Genomic DNA, 27,764 nt, shown 5'->3' on the forward strand with positions numbered 1-27,764 from the left:
GCTTTCTTTAGGCCCCTGGTCCTCCTCCGCCCCTGGTCCTCCCCAGCCCCTAGTCCTCCCCGGCCTCTGGTCCTCCTCCGCCCCTGGTCCTCCCCGGCCTCTGGTCCTCCCCCGCCTCTGGTCCTCCCGGGCCTCTGGTCCTCCTCCGCCCCTGGTCCTCCCCGGCCTCTGGTCCTCCTCCGCCCCTGGTCCTCCTCCACCCCTGGTCCTCCTCCACCCCTGGTCCTCCCCGGCCCCTGGTCCTCCTCGGCCTCTGGTCCTCCTCGGCCTCTGGTCCTCCTCAGCCTCTGGTCCTCCTCGGCCTCCTGTTCGGGCTACTCCCACCTCGCTGGCGCGCGGCGGCGTCAGGAAGGGCTGCTTGCGGGTGACACTGGCCGCGCCTGGGCCCCGCTCGCGCGGTCGCCCGGCCGGGTTTTCAGAGCGCGCCCTGCCGCCGGCCGCCCGCGCGGATCCCGGCCCTCGGCGCTCGCGTCCCGCGCCTCGCAGGGCGGATCGGGCGCGCAGGGCACGCGGGAGGCGCGGGGGAGGCGCGGGGGAGGCGCGGCCTCGCGAGCGCCGTCGCCATGGAGACGCGAGGCGGCGCGGGCGAGCGGTGAGTGGGGTCGGCGGGCCGGTGGTGCCGGGGTCGCGGCGGGGGCGCGGGCGACCGGGCGGCGTCGCGGGGCTGCTCGGGCCACGGCGGGGGCTGCAGCCGCGGCGCCCCGGCCTCTGCGCCGCGCGGCCTCCCCTGCCCCGCGCAGCCCTGGGCATCCCGGTGGCAGCCGCCGGCCACCGGGGCCGAGAGCGCGGCGCGCCTTCCGCAGGAGCTCGGGTCCGCGGCGGGGCTGCCACGCGGCATCCCGCGCCGCAGGCCGGGGTCGACGCCCGGGTGCGCAGAGCTGCGGCTCCGGGTCCCAGAGGCGACTTCTCCCCCCCCCTTCCTCCTCCTCCTCCTCCTTCTTCCTCCTCCCCTTCGTCCCCCTCCTCCTCCTCCTCCTCCAACCCCTCCTCCTTCCCCCTCCCCTCCTCCCCTTCGTCCCCCTCCTCCTCCTCCTCCTCCTCCTCCTCCTCCTCCCCCTCCTCCTCCCCCTCCTCCTTCCTCCTTCCCCTCCTCCTCCTTCCTCCTTCCCCTCCTCCTCCTTCCTCCTTCCCCTCCTCCTCCTTCCTCCTTCCCCTCCTCCTCCTTCCTCCTTCCCCTCCTCCTCCTTCCTCCTCCTTCCTCCTCCTTCCTTCCCTCTTCCTCCTCCTCCTCCTCCTCCTCCTCCTCCTCCTCCTCCTCCTCCTTCCTCCTCCTCCTTCCTCCTCCTCCTCCTCCTCCTTCCTCCTCCTCCTCCTCCTCCTTCCTCCTCCTCCTCCCTCCTCCTTCCTCCTCCTCCTCCTCCCTCCTCCTCCTCCTCCCTCCTCCTCCTCCTCCTCCCTCCTCCTCCTCCTCCCTCCTTCCTCCTCCTCCTTCCTCCTCCTCCTTCCTCCTCCTCCTCCTCCTTCCTCCTCCTCCTCCTTCCTCCTCCTCCTCCCTCCTCCCTCCTCCTCCTCCTCCTCCTCCTCCCTCCTCCTCCTCCTCCTCCCTCCTCCTCCTCCTTCCTCCTCCTCCTTCCTCCTCCTTCCTCCTCCTTCCTCCTCCTCCTCCTTCCTCCTCCTTCCTCCTCCTCCTCCTCCTCCTTCCTCCTCCTCCTCCTTCCTCCTCCTCCTCCTCCTTCCTCTTCCTCCTCCTCCTTCCTCCTCCTCCTCCTCCTTCCTCCTCCTCCTTCCTCCTCCTCCTCCTTCCTCCTCCTCCTCCTTCCTCCTCCTTCCTCCTCCTTCCTCCTCCTCCTCCTTCCTCCTCCTTCCTCCTCCTCCTCCTTCCTCCTCCTCCTCCTTCCTCCTCCTCCTCCTCCTTCCTCCTCCTCCTCCTTCCTCCTCCTCCTCCTCCTCCTTCCTCCTCCTCCTCCTCCCTCCTCCCTCCTCCTTCCTCCTCCTCCTCCTTCCTCTTCCTCCTCCTCCTCCTTCCTCCTCCTCCTCCTTCCTCCTCCTCCTCCTTCCTCCTCCTCCTCCTTCCTCCTCCTCCTCCTTCCTCCTCCTCCTCCTCCTCCTTCCTCCTCCTCCTTCTCCTTCCTCCTCCTCCCTCCTCCTCCTCCTCCTTGCTTCTTCCTCCTCCTCCTCCTTCCTTCTTCCTCCTCCTCCTCCTTCCTTCTTCCTCCTCCTCCTCCTCCTCCTTCCTTCTTCCTTCTCCTTTCTCCTCCTCCTTCCTTCTCTTTCTCCTCCTCCTTCCCTTCCTCTTCTCCTTCTTCAAAGAAAGCTTTCAGTTGGCTTGAAAGACCCTGGGGATCCCCCTCTGTCACAACTTCAGACCGCCCGTCGCCTCCTCTCCTGTCTTGTTATGCCAGTTCCGAGACCTGAATTCCTCCCTCCGCCCCGGGACGCTGCTGTCCCCTCTCTGGGAAGCGCACCAGGGACCTCGCGCCCCGCGTCTGGAGTGGAGGCCGTCCTCTTCTCCCTCTGCCGCCCGCCGGTTGCTTTCTGCCCCTGTCCTCTGTCATTGCTCCAGTCCTTGTGTCTTCCCCGCAGACTGCGGAGGCCTGTAGGGCAGGAACCAGGACCTTGGTGATTTTCTATTATCGTTGCCCGAGCAGCTTCAAAGGGGTGCAGAGTGTAGGAATAAAGAAGAGGTTCTGCACCGCGCGGGCTTCTCACTTCAGAAAAGTTGCATCATTAATAAACATCAGGATTAAGATTTGCCATTCTGATTTCATAGTTCCAGCCTCCCTGGTCCCTGCAATGCTCCTGTTCTCTACCTGTTATAGGTAGCAGGGTCACAGTTTTGTTACATATTATTTCTTGGGTCAGCAAAGAAATTTACTTTCGTCTATTACTCATCTAGTTTCTTATTAATTATTTGGATAGAAAGAATCTAAATGTCCAATTGGTTTTAAAGTTTAGCTCAATTTACAATTGATTTCTTGAACTGGTATTTAATTTCTTAGGTTCGGATGCTTGGGTTCTTAGATAACTTCTCTGATTCTCCTTGAGATGGTGCTCTGGGTATATGGATGCTTGTGATGGTTCATGAAACCAGTTTTGGAGAAGTGTTTGCCATACCCTCGCTCTCAGGCAGAGTTCTGGGTCAATGGGTTCCTTACCCTGAGGGCATTCTTGGTTATATATAACCTGTGGTTTCCTAGTGCTCAGCCTCCCTTCAGTCCGGGCTCGAGTGTCTTCTACACAGCCTTCCCTCAAACTTTTTGTTCTCAGGAGTCCACTATCCTCTTAAATATCAGTGATCTCTAAGAGCTTTCCTTTTGTGGGTTCTATTTATCATCAGTATTAGAAATGCAGTACAAATTAAAATTTGCACTGAGATTCTTAAAAAAATTCTTTTTAAAAACAACAAAATAAAGTCATATGTTAACATAAATTACATATTTCTCACAAAAAATAACTTTTCTAAAAAATACTAACCAACGAGTGGCATTTTTACATGACTGCAAATGTCTTTAATTTCTGGCCTAATAGCAGGTGGCTGTTTTTAAAAATAGTTTTAGTTGAACATGGACATAATACCTTTATTTAATTAATTAATTTATTTAAAGTGGGGCTGAGGCTGGAACCCAGTGCCTCATATGTTCAAGGCAAGTGCTTTACCACTAAACCACAACTCTAGCTCAGCAGGAAGCTTTTTATTTTTGCTTCTGTAGTCACTGGTGCAATATGTTGTTTTAGTTGAAATATATAAGGAAAATTCCGTCTCATACAGTATAGTTGGAAAAAGGAGCATTTTAATAGTGTTTTCAGATAATTGTGCATTTTTTTGTGTAAGTACACCAAAACTTAAAAAGTGGTAGTTTATTAAAGCTAGTTGCAATGTGGAATCTGAAGTTCTATCAATGAGATTTTCATACTGTGTTACATTAAAACCTATTTGTCTGCCTTATCTTTGTGTTTTATGCCGTGGGATCTGGCTACGTTGCCCAGTCTAGCACTGAAGTCCTGAGCTCATACGATCCTCCTGCATTAGCCTCCCTAGCAGCTGAGACTATAGATGTGAGCCATCATTCCTGGCTTCTCTTATATTGGATCTTTTACCTGTTTCTGATTTTGTAGCATCATGGAAAAATGGTGGAGAGTGAAGCAGATTTTGTACAGCAGTATAATGGTAATTGATAAAATAACGGTTCACTTAGTTATCCCAATGTTTCAAATGTTAGCCTATTTCATCCTATAATATTTAAAAAAAAAAAAACCACTTTCATTATATCACCACTAATCTCAGAAAAATGTGGGAAACTGTTATGGTCACACTAGCCAATGCATAGCCAACACAAGTTTTCTTTGTATTAGTTGATGTTTTCCAGAACCAATATGTGTGTGTGTGTGTGTGTGTGTGTGTGTGTGTGTGTGTATGAATAAGTAAAAAGATTTATTAATCCCCAAATCAGAAATTTGACATTCTCCAAAATCCAGTAAAGTCTTTGAAAATATCTCAAAATACAAAAAAGCCAGAAATACTTCTGGTCTTAAGGGGTTGACTGTAGAGTGGAGTGGGGTGAAGGTTGTCCGTAGCCCAGAGGATTTGAATGCCTGGGGATCCCGAGGCACTTTCAGGAAGTCTGCCAGCCCAGCTCTTTCCATGAGAAGCCTTTACCAGTGGGACATTGCTGGCCTTTGCACGCTCACGTGTGTACGTGGCTCTCTAGAGGGTGATGGATGCCGAGGAGCATCACAGCCCAGCTGGTCTCAGCCTGAGTGCAAAGCTGACTTGGGGATCCTTGTCCTTTACTAAGCCAGTCGTTAAGGAACTTTGCAAAAATGTAAAACAGGGCCACCCTTTTCACTGCTTGATTTGCTTTGTGAAATAGAGTTGCTTTTCATGAACTATGTTTTATGCTTGCATAAAATTGTTTTAGGGTAAGTTAATAAATACTTAAGGATTTTTTAGTTTTTACTTACCCTATGATAAATATTGATAAATAGAACCCACATAAACAAAAATTCTTTGAGGTCTCAATTTTGAAGACTGTTTGAAACCCTGAGATCAAAGAATTTGAGAACTGATGGTCCAGATCTTGTTGGTTCTGGGCTGATGGAGATTGAGCTCTAGGGAAGGGTATACCAAGAGGAACTTTGAGTCCTTTTGTTTGAATCTTATTTCCGGATTTGATCTGGTTTGTCTCTAAATCTCTGAATTCATTCAGAGTCTACTGATCAGTAGATGTGGAATGATCTGTCTGTTACCAACTGCCTGGTGGTGGTAGAGCAGAAAGCAATTGATTCATAGCCTACATAGGAAGACTCTGTACTGAAAAAAAGAAGAGGAAAAGAAATAGTAGCGTTGCCATCTTTTCTTTTGCTTGGATGATTTTGCTAGACGACTAATGATGATACAGTGATGAGGATAGTAGTTCCTGCCTGCCAAATACTCACCACATGCTTGCACAGAGTCATTTATTTTAATCCTCTGAACAATATACAAATGAGGTTCTTATGTCATTCCTACAAAAGATTAGGCAAATTTCCCAGAATTATGCTACTAATAAGTTACAGGGTTACTCTATGGACCCAAGTCTTCTTGACTCCAAAGTCCATTGCTCTTGGCTTTGAAGAAAAGTATTAGGAATTGCAAACCTCATTTTTAATAGTTACCAGATACAGTCAGGTGTGGTGGCATATGCCTGTAATCTTAGTCACTTGAGAGGCTGAAGCAGGAGGATGACAAGTTTGAGGTCAGCCTCAGCAATTTAGCGAGACCCTGTCTCAAAAGGGTAGATGGCCCTGAGTTCAATCTCCAGTACCATGGGGGTGGGGGGAGGGTTACTGAGCACATGTGACTTATCAAGAATTGTGGTAAGGGCTGGGGGTATAGCTCAGTTGGTAGAGTGCTTGCCTTGCAAGCACAGGGCCCTGGCACCACAAAAAAAAAAAAAGTGTTAAGTTTAAAAGTGACAGAAAGGAGATATTATGCTTGATTCCTGTCCCCCTGCAATCTAAGTGGGTAGATGTCTTACATATTTGAAACAACTGAAAAATAGTATAAAACCATATTTAATAAGTTGCATGACATAGACTATTTGTAACAGCCTCTGGAGTGGAGAGAAGAGGGGCCAGGGTGTTTTAAAGAGAGAAGTCAGGGAAATTTTAGGAAGAAGGTGGTTTTATGGTTGGCCTAGATTGGATTTGGTTAGATGGAATGGAGGAGATCAAAAGCTATTCTAGGCCCAGCAGCAGGACCGCCTCTGAGGTTCAAACAGAGTTTCGGGTGTCTTTATGGCCCAGGCCTGGGCCCCTGCCGGGCCAGTGAGGAAAGGCATTCCAGACACATCCTGCCTCTCTTCTCAGAGGTTCAAAAGTGGAGGTATGCAGCAGAAATGTTTTGGACGATCACAGCTGCTATTAATAGTGTGACTGGTCATTTTATGGACGTGTTTGATAGTGGAAGTGGATGCTATTAAAAATGACACCAGGGAACAGACAGATGTAAGTGGTACCGTCCTGGCTATGTTGTAACATATGTCACCCAAGCTGTTTGCCATTAGCACATGCCAGCTAACTTCTGTTAGTGCCCTTCCTGCTGGTCTTCTCGTGTACTCAAGACTAATGTTTTTTTCACACTCTGGGTTGCAACCCATTCACTGAATGAATCTTAAATCAATTTAGTAGGTGACACCCAGCCTTAAGAAAACAGAATCAGTAAGTTCTTTGGTTCCAGTGATCCAGTGCTATTTCTCACTTCTCCCCAGGAAAGACCCTTGTTTAGACAAGTAGGCCTCTTTAGCCTTCTCTTTCAATCTTTTCCCAATGAACTCAGCTCACTTTGACCTTTAACCTCTTTTTTTTTTGTTCCTGTTGAATTATTGTTTATATCATACATTATCATTTTAAGATATACTTAGGCAGTGTATTTACTCATAATAGATACACAATAATCTTTATTTGGTTGAGTGGCCAGAAGATCTAATTTTGTAATTATTTTCCAGTGGTTAAGTAGTTTCATCTCTATCACCTGATTACATATTGATGTGTTGGAATAAATTTCTATTCCTTATTTTTGAGTTTAGGTATTTTTGGAGTTAATGGAGCCAGAAGGACCCTTAGAGTCAGAGAGTTCAGAAAAATCTGTCTTCTCACAGCCAGAAGATGAAGAATTCCAAGGATCAAAGGAAACAGGCCTTGAGAACCCCCTACTGAAGCCTATTCTTACTGGGGATATAGAAGGTTTGCGAAGGATTTTTGAGGACCCTGAAGATCCTCATCACGACCACGTCATGGAGCTACTCTTGGAAGAAGACGTTGTTGGGAGAAATCTGTTGTATGCAGCTTGCATGGCCGGGCAGAGTGATGTCATTAGAACCTTGGCAAAGTATGGTGTGAATCTGAACGAGACAACCACCGGAGGTATTTTGTCTTTTCTCTCTCGTCAGTATTCCTCATGACTATCTAAAGACACCAGGTACTGTCTTTAAGGTTGGATAAATTTGATGTGTCTGCTGTACACTTTACATATATATCTATGCACATATATGAACACCTGTATGGTGTATGCCTGTAAATATATCAGTGTTGATATTGTGTAGCATAGTGTTTAAGAACACCGATTTTACTATTTATTGTCTCTGTGGCTTAGCGAATCATCTAATCTTTTTCATTTTTGTTTCTTCAACTCAGAAATGAGGATAATTGTATTTTCCTTATAGGGTGTTCTGAGGATTTAATTCAGCTAATAAATAGAAAAATATCACTGTGTGGGTGGCTCATAGTAAATTGGTATATAGTAAATGCCCAATAGTGTTACTGTTATCTCTTGCTTTTGAAAATTTATTAGCTTTTAGCAGTCGTTATCTAATTATCCCTTTCAATTCAGTAATTTATTTTTTTTTTTCTGATAGCAAATGTAATACAAGGTCTTGGTGGAAAATTAAAGAAAACCAGTCCTCCCCAGTGAATGAGGAATACATATTCTCTCACATTCACATGGAACACTGAAAGAAACGGATCATATGTTGAGTCACAAGGGATGTCTCAGCAATATCACCAAATCTGTAGCATGCAGTCTTTGGTCTCTGATCACAACAGAATAAAATTAGAAAAGATAACGATAATTTTGGAAACAAACTCTTTAATCTGTTGGTCACAGAAGATATAATGGAGATTAAGAAATCTTTGACAACAGGATCACTATGTATTGAAATTCTAGTTGAGTGCATATATTAGACGGTAATAAACAGTTAGGATCAATAAGAAAAGCATCTAAGTCAAGAAGTTAGAGAAAGAACAACTGAGGGCCAGGCTCATGGCCTGTGGTAGAGCATGCAGAAGCCCCGGGCCTAGCCCCCAGCACGATGACCATGACACAGAGAATGAGCTTGTCACCAGAGGGAACAGAAGGAAAGAAGAACAGGGGGGTGATGACGTTGGAAAGAAGGAGCCACTGAGAAGACCAACAAACCCAAAATCTGGCTCAGTGATCATATGGATCAGAGCAAGACAGAGAGAACACAAATTGTATTTGGAATCAAAAAAATGAAATATGAACAGATTAAAAACCCAAGATTAAAAAATAATTGGGAAATATTATAATCAATTTTATGACAATACTCATGCTAAGTTGCTTAGGGCCTCACTAAGTTACTGAGGATGAAATGGATGAATTTCTATAAAAACATATAAATTACCAAAATTGGTTCAAGAAAAAAAGTATAATTCTTGACTAGATCAATGGTTATTAAAGAAATTGAATAAGCAATCAAAATCTGTCTCCTTTGTCCTTATGCCCCCACCAAATTCCAAATTCCAGCCTCAAATGTTTTTAAAGGTAAAATTTACTGAACTTTATTTATTTATTTATTTTGCACCAGGGATTGAACTCAGGGCACTTAATCACTAAACCACATCCCTGGGCCTTTTTTTATGTTTTGTTGTGAGACAGGCTCTTGCTAAGTTGCTTAGGGCCTCACTAAGTTGCTGTGGCTGGCTTTGAACTTGTGATTCTCCTGCCTCAGTCTCCTGAGCCTCTGTGATTACAGGTGTGGGCCACCATGCCTGGCTTATTGTAAGTCTTCATGGTTCTGTGGAGTGAGGTTTGATTCCTCTCTCTTATCATTTATGTGTTCACTCTGTCAGTGAGTTTCTACTTTCACTTGTTTTCCTGATGGTAGTTATTATCTTTTCGCCCCTAGATGGAGGACTCTTTAAGAATTTCTTGTAAGGCCAGTCTAGTGGTAATGGATTCCTTCAGTTTTTGCTTGCCCAGTAAACACTTTCTTTTTCATTTCTGAAGGATAGCTTTGCTGGGTATAGCATTCTCGGTCGGCAGCTTTTTTTTTTTTTTTTTTTTTTAAGTGCTCTGAATGTATCATTCCATCCTCTCCTGTCCTCATAAATCTACTGTTAGTCTAGTGGGAATTCCCATTTAGGTGACTGTTTCTCTTGCTGATTTTAGAATTCTCTTTCTGACTTTAGCTTTTAACGGCTTGATTATAGTGTGTCTTGAGAGGGACCTTTTTGGGTTGAGTCTAATTTTGGTGTCTTGAGCTTCATGGATCTGGATATCTGTATCTATCCCCAGTCTCGGGAAGTTTTTAAACTGTTTTTCCTTTCTCTCTTTTTCAGCTACCATTTCTTTATGTCTACTTTCTGTGCCTTTCTTTGTCTCTTCTGCCTCAGGAGCTACCATCATGTGAATATTGGTTCCTTTAATGGGATCTTACAGATTCTGTAGCTTTCCTCACTGTTTTTCATTCTTTTCCGCCCATCTATATTTTTCTTCAAAGTACTTGTCTTCAAGTTCAGAAATTATTTCTGCTTTATCTGGTCTGTTTTTGTGGCTCTCAGTTGTACTTTTTTTTTTTTTTTTTTTTTTTTCATTTCATTCATTGAATATCCCAGTTGCAAAATATCTGCTTGGTTCTTTTTTATATTTATCTTTTTGTTGAACTTTTAATTCTGATCATGAGTTGTTTTCCTTGATTTTTTTGTCTGTGTGCTCTTATATTTGCTGAACTTCCTTAAGATTATTATTTTGAATTCCCTTTCAGGCACTTTATAAATTTCCTTCTCTTTGGAGTCTGTTGCTGGAGAATTATTGTGTCCTTGGGGGTATTACATTTCTTTGCTTTGGTATGTTTCGTCTGTCTCTCACATTGATACCCACACTTCTAGTGCAATAGTTACTTTTTCCAATGTAATGGATGATTTTTGTCTTTCCCTGCAAAGGGAAAGGCTTTTTCCTGTGAACAGCTGATGTAGGGTACCTTAGCTTTGATTCCGGGTGGACCCGTGGCATGGCGTCTGTTCAGCTGCAGTCCTGGTGGTGACGTCTGCAGTTGCATCAGTGACCTACGCTGTGAGGTTTGTGACTGGGGTGGTATGACACTGTATCGTGGGGGCAGGGTTGCAACGGGGCTGGCTGCAGGGCCATTTGTGGGTTCTTGCAAATGCGATGGGCTGTTGGTTTTATGGGGGTGGGCTGCTGTCCACCTTGCCATCAGGCCGGGTTTGGATATGCACGGCCACTGCAGTTGAGCTGACCAGTTTGGCTAACTGTTGGACTGGATTCTTGTGTGCGCAGATGCTACACATTGACTGACGGTGTCGACAGGCTCCTGGTGCGATAGGGCTGATTTTCGCTGACAGTTGCATTGGGTACAGGTGCACATGGGTCACCAGTTATGTTAGTTTCACCTTTGTGCAAATTTGCTAGTCCCTGGTTTGGGGTATAATGTGGGTGTGAAAACCTTGGTCTTGGTTCTTCTCCTAGGTCTGTGGTTGGAGTAAGTGGGATCATGGTGCTGGGGTCACCTGTCTGCGCATGGGAGAATGACAGCCATGTCTCAGGAATGGAGATATGTTGTGGATACGAACCTCTAGGACAGGGTGTCCTCTAGAAGTAGGTTCAGTTTTCAGGATGGTACCAACCTGTAGCAGCTTAGCATGTGGAGAATGTTAGGGGCATTTAAATGTGGGCTCCTACTTTGTGGCAATACATCTGTGTGAACTCTGGGAAGGTCTCCAAATTGTATTTGGGGCCTGTGAAGTTCCATGGAATCACTTGCAGCAGCAATAGGGACTATTGGGGGCATATGAAATCATCAGCCAAAACTAAAGGACTTTTGGATGAAGATTGCAGTAGATGGGTCTCTGTAAAGTGAGAAGATATATGCCATTTTTTTTTGTGGATGATACTCAGAAATTAAAAGAAAGGAAGATAATTTTCAAGATTAGCAATGAACCATGTTTGCATTCAGGATATCCTTTCTTTTTAGACATTGGTTTTGGAGAATTGGACATTTTGATCCAAAGAGAGGATTATGAACTGGGCATCACAGACTTTGGGTCTATTTGAAAGTGCCTTTGGTGACTGAGCTGAGGATAGGCCTTCACATAATTCAGTTCATTGACCATGAGACTCCCTCTGGTCCTGGCAAAGCCTTGGTTACCAAATCCAACTGTACTTAAACAGACATAATTAACCGATTGCCATTTGGTGAGTTTGTGGTTTAGCAGAAAACAGATACATAAACAGCGATGACATCTGGTAGGATAAGGGCCAGTGGTAACCCAGGGCAGAGATAAGCCAGCTTTACCTGGAAGTGTTGGGAGTGTTCAGGGAAGGTTTTGCAGAGGGGGGAATATTTATGTTGAGTCTTAAAGGATGACTGACAGCTTACCTAGCAGTGAAGAAGAGGTGAGGGATGGGGAAGGGCAAGCAGTAGTGACCACAGGATCAGGTACTAGCATTCCAGTATTTCTGCTGTTCTGGATTACTCACCCACCGTTATAAGAAGCCAAAAGAGTGGTCTTTAAAAAAACAGGTATAACAGTATCATCTGTTGTTTTTCAAATTCATTGATTGATTGATTTCAATTGCCAGATAAAATGTATGTACTTATCATGTACAACATGAGTGTTGCAGTATGTTTACACTGAGGAATGGTTAAGTCTAGCTGATGACATTTGTGTTACCTCACACTGTGTATTAGTCCATTTTCCATTGCTGTAGCAAAATACTAGAGTCTGGGTAATTTATAAAGAAGAGTTTATTTGACTCTTTATTAGCTTATTTGGTTCTGGAGGTTCAAGGGCATGGTGCCAACAGTGGCTCAGCTTGGCTCTGTGAAGACCTCATGCCGATGGCATCCTGGCGGGAGCACGTGTGAGAGGGAGAGATCACAGGTGAGCCTGGAAGGCAGAGCAGGGGCCTGGCTTGATCTTTTTGTAACACCCCTCTCATGAGAACTGACTCAGAGTCATGTGCTGGCGTCTTAGTCCCTCCCAATCACAGCACCGCAGTGGCCCAATCAACACTCCCTAGGATCTTCCTCTTAAAGGTTCCACCGCCTCTTGTCACCACCTGGGGACCCCGCTTCCATCGCATGAACCTTTGGGAACACTCTCAAGCTGTATCCATGGTTATCATTTTTGTAGTGGCAATGGCGTTTTAAAAATAAGAGATTTCAATCCTTTACAAGGCCTGGGGATATGGCTCAGTTGGTCGAGTGCTTGCCTAGCATGCGCAAGGCCCTGGGTTCAATCCCCAGCACCACCAAAAAACAAACAAACAAAAAGACATCCAATCAAGCATTTCTGGGTTGATAGTAACAGTGATTTAATTACTCAATGTTTACAAAAGGCAAACTGAAGTGTATAAAATCAGATAGTCCACATTGTGATGCTGCAGAATTTTTTATAAAAAATTTAATGTATAAAAAATTAATTATTAACACTATAGTTTTGAAATTGATTGAGAAGATGTAATGGAATTTATTTTCTTTGTTAAGAAACTAAAAATGATAAATATAAACCTATAATTTTTGATGGGAAGAGAACAGCTTACTTGCAAAAAAAAAAAGTTTGCAGTACTAACTAAAATGCACAAAGCTGTTCAAAGAGATACGTTTCTGTTTTCAAGTTGGTGATGGGATAACTTTAAGATAATTTGAAGGAAAGAGTTTGGCATTAATATTAACAACCTTCTCATTATACTTCTCATTAATGTTGAGTCAGAAAAGCTTCAGTGGCTGAAACATTTTGTATAAAAATATTCTGGTGATACTACTGACATACTTAAAAAAAGATCAACCAATGTTTCATTTGTAATTGCCATGATTAGTTACATTTAAAAAAAATTTTAAAAATATTTTTAATTGTGGATGGGCACAATACCTTTATTTATTTAATTAATTTATTTATTTTTGTGTGGTACTGAGGAGCGAACACAGGGCCTCACACATACATGCTAGGCAAGTGCTCTGCCAGGAGGCCACCACCCCAGCCCAATTAATTATATTTTATTCACTTTACAGTGTTTGTTTTATTTAACCTTAATTTTTATTCATTTCATCTGATTATTTGTAATGCTAATTAATATAGAATGACTGTATTAGTGTTGCTAATTAAAAAAAGAATCCCAAGCCCAGTTTTATAAAATATCAGTATTAACACTAAGCAAGCATTAAATGTGCACACATTTTATTCTAGTACTGTAATTGCTGTTCCAGGAGGAAGAACAGCGTGTGTGAAGTCATGCGGTACGAGCCATGTGGGTGGGAATCCACAGGGTCTGGTACGCTGAGGGTAGGCAGGTTGTGAGACGTGAACTAGGCAGGTGAGTCTTTTGCTGCACAGCCTGTTACTGGTTCCTAATTGTTGTCCTCTCAGTTCTGGACTCGATCTTGCCATTGGCCAGCTCATTAACTTACATACGCAAGTGCTTATCCTCGTGTGCGTCCCTTTCCTCACTTGTAGCTGAGAACAACACTGGTGCCCATACCCATGCCCCAGGATGGGCATGAGTTTAAATGAGAGCTGTGTTTGCACAGAGGGAAAGTTCCCAGTTCTTCTCCTCTGGTCTTTTCATCTACCACGAACTGCCTCTCAACTTACTCTGTTTTCCAGTAACCTTCCACAAAGAGATTTTTCTCAGAAACAACCTGAATCCTTCCCAGTTCCAGCATGGTCCCTTTCTTCCTGTGGAGGTTTCCAGCGTTCCCTTCTGTATCCCTCTCCTGGAATCCAATGCTCATCACTAATGCTCATCACCCTGTCTTATCTGGATGCTTTCTGAAATAATCTCATTTAGATGTTTTCTTTCTCTTGGAAGGGTAATGAGGTTAATGCACGATAAGGATCTATGTGTTTCTTTCTAGAAAATGGACCATTCCAATAAGGGATAAAACAGGTAAAAGTTGCAAATTCCTTGGTAAAAGCCTCTATCTGTTTAGAAATCTTGCTTTCTTGATTTTTTAACTGTATTAAAAAAATAGAAAAAACCCCTATTCCTCCCTTCCAATCTTAGGCAGGAGGCAGGAGTAATGGTGATATATCTAGGTGATTCTTGCTCCGCCCATTTTAGAAGGCGCTATGGTCAGATGTGTCCCCCCAGATGGTGTGTTGAGAACTTAAACTCAACAACGTTGGGAGGTGGGCCCTTTGGGGAGATGTTTAGGCTGCAAGGAGCCCTCACGAGTGGATTGGTGACACAAAGCCTGGTAGGAGTGGATTCACTCTTGCTTTCCTGCCTCCTACGCTGCGAGGAGCCAGCAAGAAAGCCTGCATCAGAATGCCAGGCCTTGACATTGGACTTCCCAGACCCCAACGGCAAGGAAAAAGCCTTCTCTTCTTTATAAATGACCAGTGTGTGGAATTCTGTGACAGACTAAGACAGCAGGGAACAAAGACATAATAAAATTCTTGGGTGAATCTCTCTTGGTCTTTTAATATTTCTCACTTGTAATATTTAAAAAGAAATGTTGGACCAAAAAGGGGAGACGATTCCTATTTTGTCTGATCTTAAACTAGTTCATTTCATCTACTTCGGATTTCTTATTAACTCTATTATCATCTTTTCTGGTTATGACAGTTTATCACTTGGTCTAAAATAGTCCCATGATTATGGGAATGTGGCAAATCAGGAGCCAAGAAATTTCTGGAAGGAAGTGGAATCATTGTTTTCTGTCCTCTTTCCCTTCTTGAGCCAGAGGTAAACATTTGGGTGCCGTTTCCTGCCCCTTATAAACCTTCCTGGCAATAGTCTTGGGTTTTAATCTTGTTTTGGTTAGTGTGACCCTGGGAAAGGTAGAGCCTCTGACCTTTGTTTCTGTATGCTGTGATGGACTGACGCTACCTAACTCACAGTGTTAATGGATTAAATGACAAAAAAAAGGTGCCTAGTAGTCAATAGATTCAACACATTGGTTCATTCTCCTGCTCAGCTCTTGTTGTGGTGTATGTAGTACTTGCTTTTTGACCTGTTAAGGGAGTTGTGTGTCCGTCCTTATCTAGGTAAATGGAATGGACTGTTATAATTTTATATTGCCACAGCATTCACTGTGAACATAACTTTCTTATACCAGAAGCGGGGCTCGTTCACTCTTGACACCCACTCCACATCACATCCAGGGAACTCAAGCTGGTGGCCAGCGTAAGAACTTGGGTGTATCTCTCCTGTCTAGCAGAGTGGGCTCCCTACTTTGTGTGTCTTTCAAATGAACCACCTGGCATTTGCCCACAAATGTAAAGTTACGTCCTGCTTCTTATATATTTTGTTAGTTGTCATACATTCTCTCTGCCTCAGTTCCTGCCTCGCATGACTTGGGCACAGAGGACTGTCCTCTGACTCATTGCACCCTTCTTGCCTGAGTCTGAGAGCCAAAGTCCTGAGCGTGTGTCCTAACGTGGTGCTGCACTGAACCTGCACCTTCCGTCTGAGGAACCTGGGGATACCCTGGACCAGTGTTCCTGGGGCTGCTGAGGGGAATGCGAGGTCAGGCTCCTAGCGCCAGAGTCATGCAGGCATAAGCCGACACGTCACACAGAGCCACAGGACATGTGCCAGTGTAAACACGCCTCCTGTGGACGGACCTTGGGTCATGGATGGGTCACGGCTTCAGGCTGTCCACCAGGTAAGGCAGCGTCCTATGAAAGGGACGCCTGCCTTCCGCTCCCCGCATTTCCTGCCAGGGCATGGTTGCTGGTTGCTGTGTTCCTGGGGGGCTCTCAAAACAGTGAGTTCAAACAATGATCTTTGATTTGATTAAAAAAAGTCAGTCTGGAAAGGTCTTGAGGAAGCTCCCCTTTACAGTTAGCTCCTCCTGGTAGTCACCTCAGTAAGTCTAAGAAATTACTTTCTAATTAGGCATGCCATAATTTCAGTTTTAATACAAATGATTTATTTCTAAACCAAAGCGCACACAGTTGTGGTGATTTGTGTGACACTGTTATCGGTAGTGATAGGGTACTTAGAATTCTATGAAGATTCCTTAAGGTAGGAGATTCCGTTGTTCCAAAGAGGCAGCTGCCGGGAGGTTATCTTTTTCCGCTGATGTGCCAGAGCTCAGGACTCAGACTGCCTGTGTCAGTGCCTTGTGTCCATCATTTACTGGCTGTGTTCCTCGACCGAGTCTCTTAACTTCTCTGGACTTTAGTTTCCTTATCTGTAAGAAGAGAATTACAATAATTCTGACACCATAAAACTCTTATCACATTAAACGAGTTCGTCCTATATAAAGCACTTAGTACCCAGCCCATGGTAATTGTTTAATACTTGCGATTGTGATATTCTACTGCAAAAAATAGCCTAAAATGTAATACAGATGCACTTTGACTTATGACGGGGTTATGACCAACAGACTTAATTGTAAAATACCATATGCGGAAAATGCATTTAACATATCCGACCTGTTCACAGCTCAGCAACACTGTACCCTGGAGAGTGCCCACTTGTCGACTGCCTGATTGCAGGCTGCCTGGGGGCTGGGCCCACTGTTGCTTCCCAGCCTCCCGAGAGTACCGGACCACCCATTGCTAGCCTTGGGAAAGATCATGTATCAAAGTTCCAAACGTGGTCTCCACGGAACACATTTGGCTCTCCCACCATGTAAAGTCAAACAACCATGTCAGATCTCCCTAAGCTGGGGACTGTCCCTGTCTGTTTGACCTGGTCCTCTTTCTGATCCTCTTCGTTCTGTGACAGGGTACACCCTCCTGCACTGTGCTGTTTGACCTGGTCCTCTTCGTTCCGTCTGACAGGGTACACCCTCCTACACTGTGCTGCAGCCTGGGGTCGTCTGGAAACCCTGAGAGCCCTAGTGGAACTGGATGTCGATATAGAAGCGCTGAACTACAACAACGAACGAGCTCGGGACGTCGCAGCTCGGTATTCCCAGGCTGAGTGCGTTGAGTTTCTGGACTGGGCAGGTGAGGAAGCTCGTGGTGGAAACTGACTGACGTGATGGAAAGGGACCATTAGCATCTCACCCTCCATCGAGAGGTTTTATTTGTAGGCACAACCGCAGTAACTACTGGCAATAACGTGAAATCTTCCTATTTCACTGTTGGCCTAAACTATTGCACTTAGTAGGAGCTGTATATATTGGAAATTGTGGATTTACCAGCAGTTAACAATTTAACAAATAATTTTCCATAAGGCTATATATACAACATGTTCAAGGCTGTTTTCTTAGAGACTCAGGTAAAGTAAATTATTCCTTAATTGTCTAAAAAATAGCATATTCCAGTAATATTTTTAATTCCACAGATTAAAAAATTATAATTAAGAAAATATTTGTTTGGGTAAAGTTACTCTATGGTGTTAGTAATCAGAATGATAGTTACCCTTGTGGCATGAGAGGACTTCTGGGATGTAGTGTCTTTTTCTTAATTTGGGTGCTGGTTATGAAAATTCATTGAGTTGTATACTTATGATTTGTGTACTTTTCTGTTTGTCTATTAGACTTCAATACGAAGTTCAAAAAACTATGTGCTACAGCCATGTAGATATAGCTGAAAGAAATTTCAGGAAAGTACACCTGTATAAATTTGTATGGGTACAAACGTTGACTTAAAAACCCAGTACTTCGGAAGTCCAAGCATTTATTTTGCCTGGCATTCATGTTTTTAGCAAGCATTTATTCAGTGCCCACTATTCAATGTGCCAGCATTGTTGTGGGGACAACTTGTTCCTGCCGTCTGGATATGTTTTGGGGGGGAACGATCACCTATAAACACAGTCACCAGTTATGTGACTACACCAGGGAGATTTTGGTGACAGTAGAGCAGGCGGTCCATGCTACGGGGCCGTCAGAGAACATGAAGTCAACCTGGTGGGGCTAGGCTGGGCCTTGGGAAGAGAAAGGTCACGAGCAAAGAGACTGGAATGAAGGTGGCGTGTTGGGGGCCAGATAGCTTTGGTGAGGCAGTCAGTCATCGTTGGCACGGGTGGGCTGTGGCACGGTAGGGTAACAAAAGGGTTGAGTGCATGGCCTCTGCTGTCTCCACTGGAAACCTGTGTGACCTTGGACAAGTTACTTGGATTCTCTAGACCTTGGCTTCCCTTTCTGAAAAAGGGGCGGTGGCAGAGTCTTCTTGAGGGCTTGGGAGTGAAACGAGGCGATGCAGAGCACCACGCACAACACCTGTCACGTGGTCAGCGCTCGCAAAATGCTGCTGCGGTGACCGGGGCCGGAGCATACCGAGTGCCAGGCCAAGCCTTTTCATTAGACTCGGGGAGCCACGTTAGTAAGGAGGGATTCTGTCTTAGTTGGATGGAAATCCAGAGAGTTTTGGAAAATTTCAGCAAAGATTGTGGCCAAGACAATGACTGAGGCCCCTAAAGAATCATTTTTATCCTTAGATAAGTTCCTCTCGATAGATTTCCTGTGTGATCTCCACGTGTGACTGAGCTACCTTTGCGTGTGTGTGTGTGTGTGTGTGTGTGTGTGTGTGTGTGTGTTTAGTGTCCTCTGGCTCCTCCTCCTCTCCTCCTCCTCCACTTTTCTTCCTCTTTAATTCGCGGTGCTTAACTTTCTTAGAGGAAGAATGGTGGGACACCTGCTTCAGGTACTTGGTCATCATGGACGTGGTGGCCAGCAGTCTGCAGAGTATTTGGTCAATGTCATAGATGGATGGGCTTTCTAGAGCATTGCCAGATTTATCTAAGGAGGCTTGCTTTTTCAGCTGAAAGGAGAGAAGCGAATGTCATAGATTGCATCTTAGTTTGAGTTTAATTTATATTCTGAACATATAAGCTTAAATTCTATTCAAATACACACATCCACTATTTACATAAAAGAAAACTTACTAGAGAAGAAAGGTATAAACGCAGAAGAAATGCTCGTTTATATACATGCGGAATCGGATTGCTCGGCCATGATCACTGTCAGCAAACATGTCATCAGTGCCGTCTGTGTGAGGGCAGTGTGCTGGGGGAGTTATTTCAATATTATCAGAACGTTTCCTTCCTGAACACGGAAGACCCTAAATCACAGGCATTTTAAAAACAGGGGAACACTCCTAGATATATAAGCTATTCTGAAGGTCAAGGAGGTTTTCCTCGTTCTTGTCTGTAGTCTGGGTTTGGTCAGGGGGTTTTAAGATGGCCTCAAACTGTGGTGTCATCTGCTGGCAAGGCAGGAAATTAGTTAAGGAGCTCTGTTTCTCAGAAAGTTCCTAACACTAGAAACGAGTTTACAGTCCATTTAAAAAGTACATGCCAACTTTCCTACTTAGCTTTTTGGACAGACCCAGAAAGAATCTAAGAGCTCTGTTGTTCCAGACCCTTGGTTTCGCAGGACAGTTGGGGAGGAGGGGACGAAACCCCGACGGACGGCGCCCCCTTTCTGCACATTCCTCGCCGGTGGTGCGCTGCTTTTCTGCTGTGTTTTGAGACTTGAAATAGAAGGGCAGGGCCAGGCGAGGTTAAGGCCCTTCTATTCATGACACACTTACGTGCAAGGCACTCTGCCAGATGCTGGGGATGAGTGGGGAGGGGCAGGTTGCAAAGAGGAATAACCTTTCTTCAAAGAAATGGCTGATCTTACGTTCTAAACTCTGAGATGCTGTCACCGTTACTGTTTACACCATGAATTCACCTTTTTTTGGTGTTTCTTCCATTTCATCCACAGATAATGCCCAGATAAAACAGAGAGGATTAAAACGAGAGCTTGTGCTAAGATATAAGTGAGGTGCAAACAACTCTGAAGTAGGTCCATGTTGGCAAAGTTGCAGCACAGTCTGTCCAGAGGGTAGGGCAGACAGTGAGAGGGAGGAGGCTTCACTTTCAGATAGTGCACTTCTTCCGGAAAAATCTCCCATCCAACCTTTGTCCAGATTGTTCCATCACAAATGCAGACACTCTTCCTGAAGAAGCAGGTAAGCAACAGAAGAAGAACCAGGGATAGTCCTCGGTCAGATGCCATTCTTTCTCACTGGGGAAGAAAACTTCTAGCTAAAAAATTGATCAGAGACAGAGCAGAATGTGCCCTGAGTACCAGTTCATATGGTGCTTCAGTTGAAGCATTTCAGAAAATCGTGCTGGTCAGCAAAATATACCTGGCAAGATGCAGCAATGGTTATTGTACCGTCATGGGTCACGGTGATACAGGAATAAATTCAGTGATGTCATAAAGAACTGCTCTGGAACTGAGAGGTGTCACCTGACCAATCCCCTGAGGTCTCTTGGAGATACCTCTTGTTGCCTTTTGCTCGCATGGTTTGAGTTTCTTCAGTGAAGAATTTACTAATATTTTGCTGATTAATAAATTCAACAATAAGTATGTCAGCATATTAATAAAATCTCCTGGAAACAATTCCCTCATATTCCCTTGGTGCTGTCAGGCTGTGGGTGAAGGCAAGGGAGATGGCATGGCATGGGGAAAAAGATAAGGTGGTGAGGAGGTGGGCACGTGATTAAAAGGTGGCCTGCAGGCCTTGCTTTGAAGGAGCTAACAGTCTGTTAGTAAGAGCAAAACCAAGAAGACAACAGAGACGGAGTAAGAAGAGAGCTACATGAAATTATACCAGGCAGCATTGAGGAGACAATGAGTTCTCCCTGGGGCGATTGGGACGTTTCCCAGAACGTTATTTGAGTGGGCCTCGAAGAATGAGTAGAATTTGGGTAGGTGGCCACGCAGAGAGGACTTCTCAGAATTACCAGGAAATAAATAAATATGCTTATTTATTTATGTTTTGCAGCCCTGGGGATTGAACCCTGGTGCTCAGTAGTAAACTGTGAAAGGAAGGGGATAAACTGAGGGGAAAAACTATTAAGCAAAAAGGGAACAGGGCATGATGGTTTGGGAAATTCCCAGCCCATCCAGATTGCAAAAGGCACTGCTGAAGAGTGTCCCCCGAAGGCCTGTGTCTAAAGGCCTGGTCCCCAGCCTGTGCTGTGGGCAGTTGGTGGACACTCAGGGTGGACCCCATGCAGCTCACCTTGCAGGTGGTTGTAGGGCCGCAGCGCCTTCTTTTCTGCTTGCTTGCTCCTGGCCCTGAGGTGAACGGCTTGGCTCCACACGTTCTTCGCTAGAACGTGCTGCCTAAGTGACTGTGGACTGAAGCTGTGAAACCGTGAGCCACACCAAACCTTCTCTCTTTAGAAGCTGACTATCTCAGCCCTCTTACTATGTAACAGAAAACCGGCTAACACTGGTTCTCAACTTAAGAAAGCCACTGTCCAGAAAATATGCTCTGGGGAGAAGGCCAGTGATGTGGCTGGACAGTTTTTTGTTAGTGCCGAAGAGATTAGGGAGTGTGGCTTACGGATCCCCCAGCCAGCTCTGCAGAAGTCAGGGGTGGGAGTGAGGTTATCCGTGAAAGACCTGTGGCGGAGCCTCATCTCAGGGACTGAATCTTTGTGACAGGCTGGGAGACCCACAGGTTTTTGGGAATGTTACACCAGCAGAAATAGCAGCTAACACAAAGGGACAAAAAGAGGACAAAGTTACTGTTCTCCCAAAATTCTAGAGTTTATCCCCTTCCTTTCACAGTTTACTACTGAGCACCTGGGTTCAATAGACTAAGAAAGCTATTTAGCTGCGAGCACATGGAATCTTTTGTGAAAAAGGAAGGAGTAGTGGGTGGGTAGAACCTCAAGTCCAGATGGAGTCTTAAGCCACGGAGGATCATCCCCGCGCCTCAATACCAAGGGGAATCTTCCCTGCTGTGTTTCAAAATTGCTTGGGATTGGTGACACCCTTCTTCCCGCTCTTTGCCCATTTCCAGATGGCAGCATCTGTACCTTCTTCTCTGTCCATCCCATCTCACTGTTTGGAAGAAGATGACTTGTTTTCTAGTTTGCCAGGTCCGCGGAGAGAGAGGTGTTCTGCCTTGGGATGGGTCATGCCAAGCCTCACCCATACTTTGTTTAGATGATTAAAAATCTGAGGTTTGAGAGTTTTGAGTTGTGATATTTAGATGAAGATTGGGGTAGAGTTGATGTCGTAATAATTCATGGGGATGTTGGGCTGGCGGGAATGTATTTCGGATGTGGGATAGACGTGAATTCTGAGGGAGGGAGACGGAAGGCCGCGGTAGGCTGAGTGATGGGTACCACAGATACCGGGGGCTTAATCCCTGGAGCTGGTGACTTCTACCTCAGAGGGAGGAAGGGACTTTGCAGTTCCTTGAGTCAAGAATCTTGAGATGGGCAGATTATCCTGGATTATCCAGGCAGGATCCCAATCTAACTATGGTATCCTTATAAGTGAAAGGCAGAGGGAGGTGCACACAGAGGAGAAGGGGATTTGAAGGTGGGAGCAGGGGTCAGGTGGTGTGTCTGAGTGACGGAGCAAGGGGCCACAGGCGGCAGTTGACTTGAGACCAGGGGACCTGAGCTCCGATTGCCCCTCTGGGACTGTGAGGGGATGAGTTTGTGTTGTTTCAAGCCACCCATGAGTGGTGATTTTATATAGCAGTCACAGAAGACGAACACACCAGCATTTAAATTAATTTGGGACTGATCTAATTTACAATGTTCACTGTTTCAGCTGGGAATATGATAAGTCCTTCCATTTACTTGAGTATTTTATTTATGTCAGCAATTAATATAACTATTTAAACAGGTCTTGCAGATGCTGTGATAACACTGCTACGGGTGCTACAGCGAATGGAGTTTTGCTTTTTTGTTTTTTTTTAAAGAGGTAAGCTATTTTTGAATTTTTATGAGGGATCAAGAGGAATAAAGCAAGTGACAGCCTGTCTGTTGGAAATATTTTTTGTGGTTCCTTTTGACAGAAGAGACGTTTTAATGGATACATACTCTTGGGAATCAGGTTTCATGTTTTATATTTCCTTTGTTTTTCAAAACACTTAGCAGAATTCTAGAAACACACTGGTGCTCCAAAAAACAACAACAAATCTCTGACACACAACTCTTTACAAAATTCAAGATATGTAATGGACTTTGTGAACAGTTGAGCATATATACATATATGTGTGTGTGTGTACTGGCGAGTGAACCCAGGGGCACTTTACCACGAAGCCACACCCCCCAGCCCTTTCTGATTTTTATTTTGAGATACGGTCTCATTTGGTTTTCCAGGCTGGCCTTGAGCTCGTCTTCCTCTTGCCTCAGCCTCCCAGTTAGCTGGGATTACAGATGTGCACCCCCACACCCTCTTACTGTCTTTCAGATGCAAGACTGGCTCTGAAAAAATACATCACGAAGGTCACTTTAACCATTACGGACCCAGAAAAGGGACTGGGGAAGCTTCTGAAGGAAGACAAGGTACTGCACGGTGATCGTTTCTTGTCCTGGAAGTCCTGAGCATCTTGTCTCGGATCTTACTTCCCACACTAGCGCTCTAGAGATGGGCAGGGAGGGAAGGGGAAGGAGGGGTGAGGGCAGGGGAGAGGAGGGGGTGGAGCCTCCCTTGCTTCCCACCTGCTAGTAAGAGACAGCCTGCACAAAATGGAATGAGGTCACGTTAAGGAGTGACACAGAGGTGACTAAATGTCACCCCCGGCAGCGTGGACGAAGGTTAGAAATGTAATGCTGAGTGGAAACCACTCACCATAGACTACAGGGATTTTTATAAAGCTTGAAAAAAAACTGTATCATTTAGGAACACCTACATATGGGAGCAAATTTTTTTTTTTTTTTTTTTTTTTAAAAGACAAACAAAGGAATGAGCAAAGATGTGGTTCTCTCCTGGAGGTGCTGCTGGGGTGGGGAGCGCGGAACTGGGCTGGGAGTACTGGTAGTTCCCTGTTCTTCTGGTGAAGCCCTGTGGTCCCCTGATGTTCATTTTATTGTTTTCCTTCAAAATTTAGATGTAATTATACATTTTAATATATGTGCATGAGCACATATGGAATACATGTATTTTAATGTATCAAATTTTCCATAATGGGGAAAAAGATACCTAGATATGAAGATAGCTAATTTCAAAGCCAGCTTGCTACCTTGCTGTATTTAAGTACTGTCTGGACTAGTTTGGATGTGCATTAAATATATGCTCCTGGTATCAGAAATACATTTTGGTTTTAAATTCTCTTATGCATTTCTGTGCAGGATGCTCTATGAATTTTCTCTGACATAATTTATATGAAAAAGAATTAGCTATTGCAAAAAAGACATCAGCAAGTCTGAGAACTTGATCAGTTACACATTGCACTTGACCCTTACACAGCACTCTACAGCGTCTCTTGTGAAACAAACAAGATACAGGAAACATTCTGTTGGAACAACTTATGAAGCTATTAGATCTGCAAAAGAAAATTTTCTTTGCACAAAGGAGTAATGCTTTGTTAGTTATTAGAAAGGTCTTTTAATTTCAAGTTTTAAAAATTTAGTTATCTGAACTAGAAAGTGTATACTCTGAAATAACCAGAAAAAAATAAAAGAAACATCTAAAAGAAACTTAATAGTTTTCCCTTTTCCATTTCCAGTCTTTTACCACGAGGCTCTAATAATAACCTTGTGTTAATGTCATCATATTTTTTCCTTCACTTACAAAAGCATATGTATGTCCCCATATAATAGGGGTTAAGGGATATTTTATTTTTATAAAAATGGGATCATACTAGTCATATTATTCTGTAATTTGCTTTTCCCCCCTCTTAATAATATATATAAACATATGTATATAATTATATATGTAATATATAATATATAAATATATAAAAATACATATATAAATATAATATATACATATATGTATAATATAATCTATATTTAAGGTAGTGGGGTTTGAATCCAGGGGCAATCTACCAGAGAAGCACATCCCCAGCGCTCGAGGTCTCACGCAGTTGCTGAGGCTGGCCTGGAACTTGCCTCAGCCTCCCTAGTGGTTGGGCTTACAGGTGTGCGTGGATCCGCTGGGCTCCTTCTAATGATATCTTATGAACACCTTTCTAAATCCACTTCTGCATCATAAATTTATTCTGTTCTCTTTATTATTACAAAGCATAGTGCGGTGAACATTTTTCTTTTATTTCGCTTTTTAATTGCATTCTTCGACTGACACTGTACATATTTATGAGGTACAGTGTGGTAAACGTCTTAAATCAGACTTCAGAAGTTTGCAGTGCTGTGCAGTGAGGTGATTTCACAATGCGGATGGAGAGGTGTCCAGGGAGACCAAGCTTTTCTTGGAGAGATCAGCTACCAGCGTGGCCTGTTGGTTGCCTGCAGCGCACACGGTTGGGCTCTTTTCTAGCCTTTGCAAAGCTCCGTCACAGGGCTTAAAGAAAGGTGCAAGAACATGCAAGGCTTCTTGACTCTCGGTGGTGAGTTCTGTTAACTCACTTCCCACCATGTGAGAGCTGCATTGTTCAGTTCAGTAGCCAAAGTCCCATGTTGCTGTTTAAGGTCGAATGATTTAAAATTAAGCAGAATTTAGATTCATTTCCTCAGTCACCTTAGTCACATTTCTAGGACTCAAGAGCTATTTAATGGCTACTGCGTTGGCCAACGCAGACCCGGAATAGTCCAGCTCCCCAGGTGGGCGGGGTTGTGCTGGTGTGGAGATACTGGTAGAACATAGCAGGGGCCCAGCATGAGCAAGAACCTGGCTTCCATCCCCGTCACGTCAGGGGACAAAGGCAGGAGCCTAGAGGTACTATAGAGTTTTATAGTTTTTCAACAAATAGGTGGAAAATAAATTCTCTATATCTGTCCCTAGAACTACGTCCTCAATGCATGTCGTGCAAAAAATGAGTGGCTGGAAACCCACACAGACGCTTCCATTGACGAGCTTTTTGAGCAGAAGCAACTGTTGGAAGATACTGTGACTCCCATCCTTGTGAAGATGACTATGCCACGTGAGTTTTGGATAAAAGATGGTCGGAAGGATGGAAATCAGCTTCAGTGTTGTTGTTTCTGAGAAACTGTGATTTTTTTTTTTGTTTTATTGTAAACAAATGGGGTACAACTTTTTCTCTCACATGAAGTAGAGGCGTACCATTTGTGTAGTCATACATTTACATGGGGTAGTGGTGTTTGATTCATTCTGTTATTTTTTCCCTTTCCCCCCACCCTCCCACCCCTCTTTTCCCTCTATACAGTCCCTCCTTCCTCCATTCTTGCCTTTCTCCCACCCACCCACCATTATGTGTCATCACGCGCTTATCAGCGAGATCATTTGTCCTTTGGCTTTTTGAGATTGGCTTATCTCACTTAGCATGATATTCTCCAGTTTCATCCATTTGCCTGCAAATGCCATAATTTTATTCTTCTTTATGGCTGAGTAATATTCCATTGTGTGTGTATGTATGTCACAGTTTCTTTATTCATTCATCAATTGAAGGGCCTCTAGGTTGGTTCCATAATCTGGCTATTGAAACCGTGATCTTAACAGTCCATTAAGTAGTCGTTAACTTTGTTACAAGCACTAATTCATGATACAGCTCCCTATTTCATTATTAATGAAAACTAATAATGATAACCAAATTCTTTATATAGGAAGTGCCTAATAATAATAATATTGACATTACTATTATCAGTCATCAAGTTTTATGTGATTACTATGCCTTATGATTTTTGACTTGTGGTTCTCAAATACAGAAAGGGAGATAGGGCAACAGAATTAGAAAAAAAAAAAGGTTTTTTTCCAGCATTTTAATTTCGTATTGGGGAAAAGCCTTCTGTGGGAATACCATGCTCATAGCGGAAAGTACTGTATCAACCCTGGTGGCAGGCATACCTGAGATTCTTAAAATAACAGCTTTAATGAGATACAGTTCTCCTACCATAAAAGTCATCTTTTTGAAGGGTCCAGTTCAGTGGCTTTCAGTAGTCAAAAAGCTGTATACTTATCACTACTCTCTAACTTTAGTACATTTTACTACCCGAAAAGGAAGCCCTGTACTATTAGCAGACTCTTCCCATTCCTGCCTGCCCAAGCCCTGCAACCACTAACTTACTTTCCCTGTCTCCATGGATTTGTCTGTTCTGAACATTTCATAAATTAAAAAAACAAAAAAACCAAAAAAAACATGTGCTGTCTTTTGTGGCTGGTGTCTGCCACTTAGCATGTTTTTAAGGTTCACCCATGTTGGGACATGTAGCAGGTCTTCTTTCCTTTTGATGACTGAAAACTTTCCACACATGGATACAAATTTAATCCATCCATCAGTTGATGGACATTTAATTTTCCACCCTTTCTCTTATTAAAACAATGCTGCTGTGGGCTTTTATGTATAAATTTTTATGTGGCCACCTGTTTTCATTTTTCTTTGATATATAAATAGAAGTGAAATTGCTGGGCCATGTGGTAGCTGTGTCTGAGCTTTTGAGGAGCTGCTGAACTGTTCTATTTTATATCCCTATCAGCAGCATACAGGGATTCCAGTTTCTCTATCTTGGTCAACATTTGTTATTGCCTTTATTTGTTTATTTTTATGTGGTGCTGGAGATGGAACCCAGTGCCTCACACATGCTAAGCAAGCGCTCTGCCACTGAGCTACAGCCCCAGTCCCTTGTCTTTTTATACATGTTAGCCATCTTGCATGGTGTGAAGTGGTATCTTACTATAGTTCTGATTTGCATTTTCCTAATTACTAATAATCTTTTATGTTTTTATTTGCCATTTGTATATTTG

General features: G+C 44.2%; 2 protein-coding genes across 2 annotated transcripts in view; one reads left to right on the forward strand and one right to left on the reverse strand.

Annotated features, from left to right (window-relative positions):
• The first annotated feature begins 369 nt into the window (after positions 1 to 369).
• Ankrd45 (ankyrin repeat domain 45) overlaps positions 370 to 27,764 on the forward strand; it is a 34,538-nt gene continuing 7,143 nt past the window's right edge. Inside the window, exons 1-5 of the mRNA XM_047520812.1 lie at positions 370 to 592; positions 7,008 to 7,344; positions 16,975 to 17,142; positions 23,355 to 23,449; positions 25,848 to 25,986. Coding sequence (XP_047376768.1) covers positions 7,023 to 7,344; positions 16,975 to 17,142; positions 23,355 to 23,449; positions 25,848 to 25,986 — 724 coding nt within the window. The 5' untranslated portion in view covers positions 370 to 592; positions 7,008 to 7,022. The remainder of the gene's footprint in view (positions 593 to 7,007; positions 7,345 to 16,974; positions 17,143 to 23,354; positions 23,450 to 25,847; positions 25,987 to 27,764) is intronic.
• On the reverse strand, positions 18,700 to 20,141 carry Tex50 (testis expressed 50; the record flags this gene model as incomplete). Its single annotated transcript, XM_047520971.1, has 2 exons — positions 19,815 to 20,141; positions 18,700 to 18,900 (listed from the first exon to the last, which is right to left on the reverse strand). Coding segments are annotated over exons 1-2 (528 nt in total), but the record flags the coding sequence as incomplete, so codon positions are not given.

This window comes from Sciurus carolinensis, chromosome 12, assembly GCF_902686445.1.
Source record: "Sciurus carolinensis chromosome 12, mSciCar1.2, whole genome shotgun sequence".
Taxonomy (NCBI): Eukaryota; Metazoa; Chordata; class Mammalia; order Rodentia; family Sciuridae; genus Sciurus; species Sciurus carolinensis.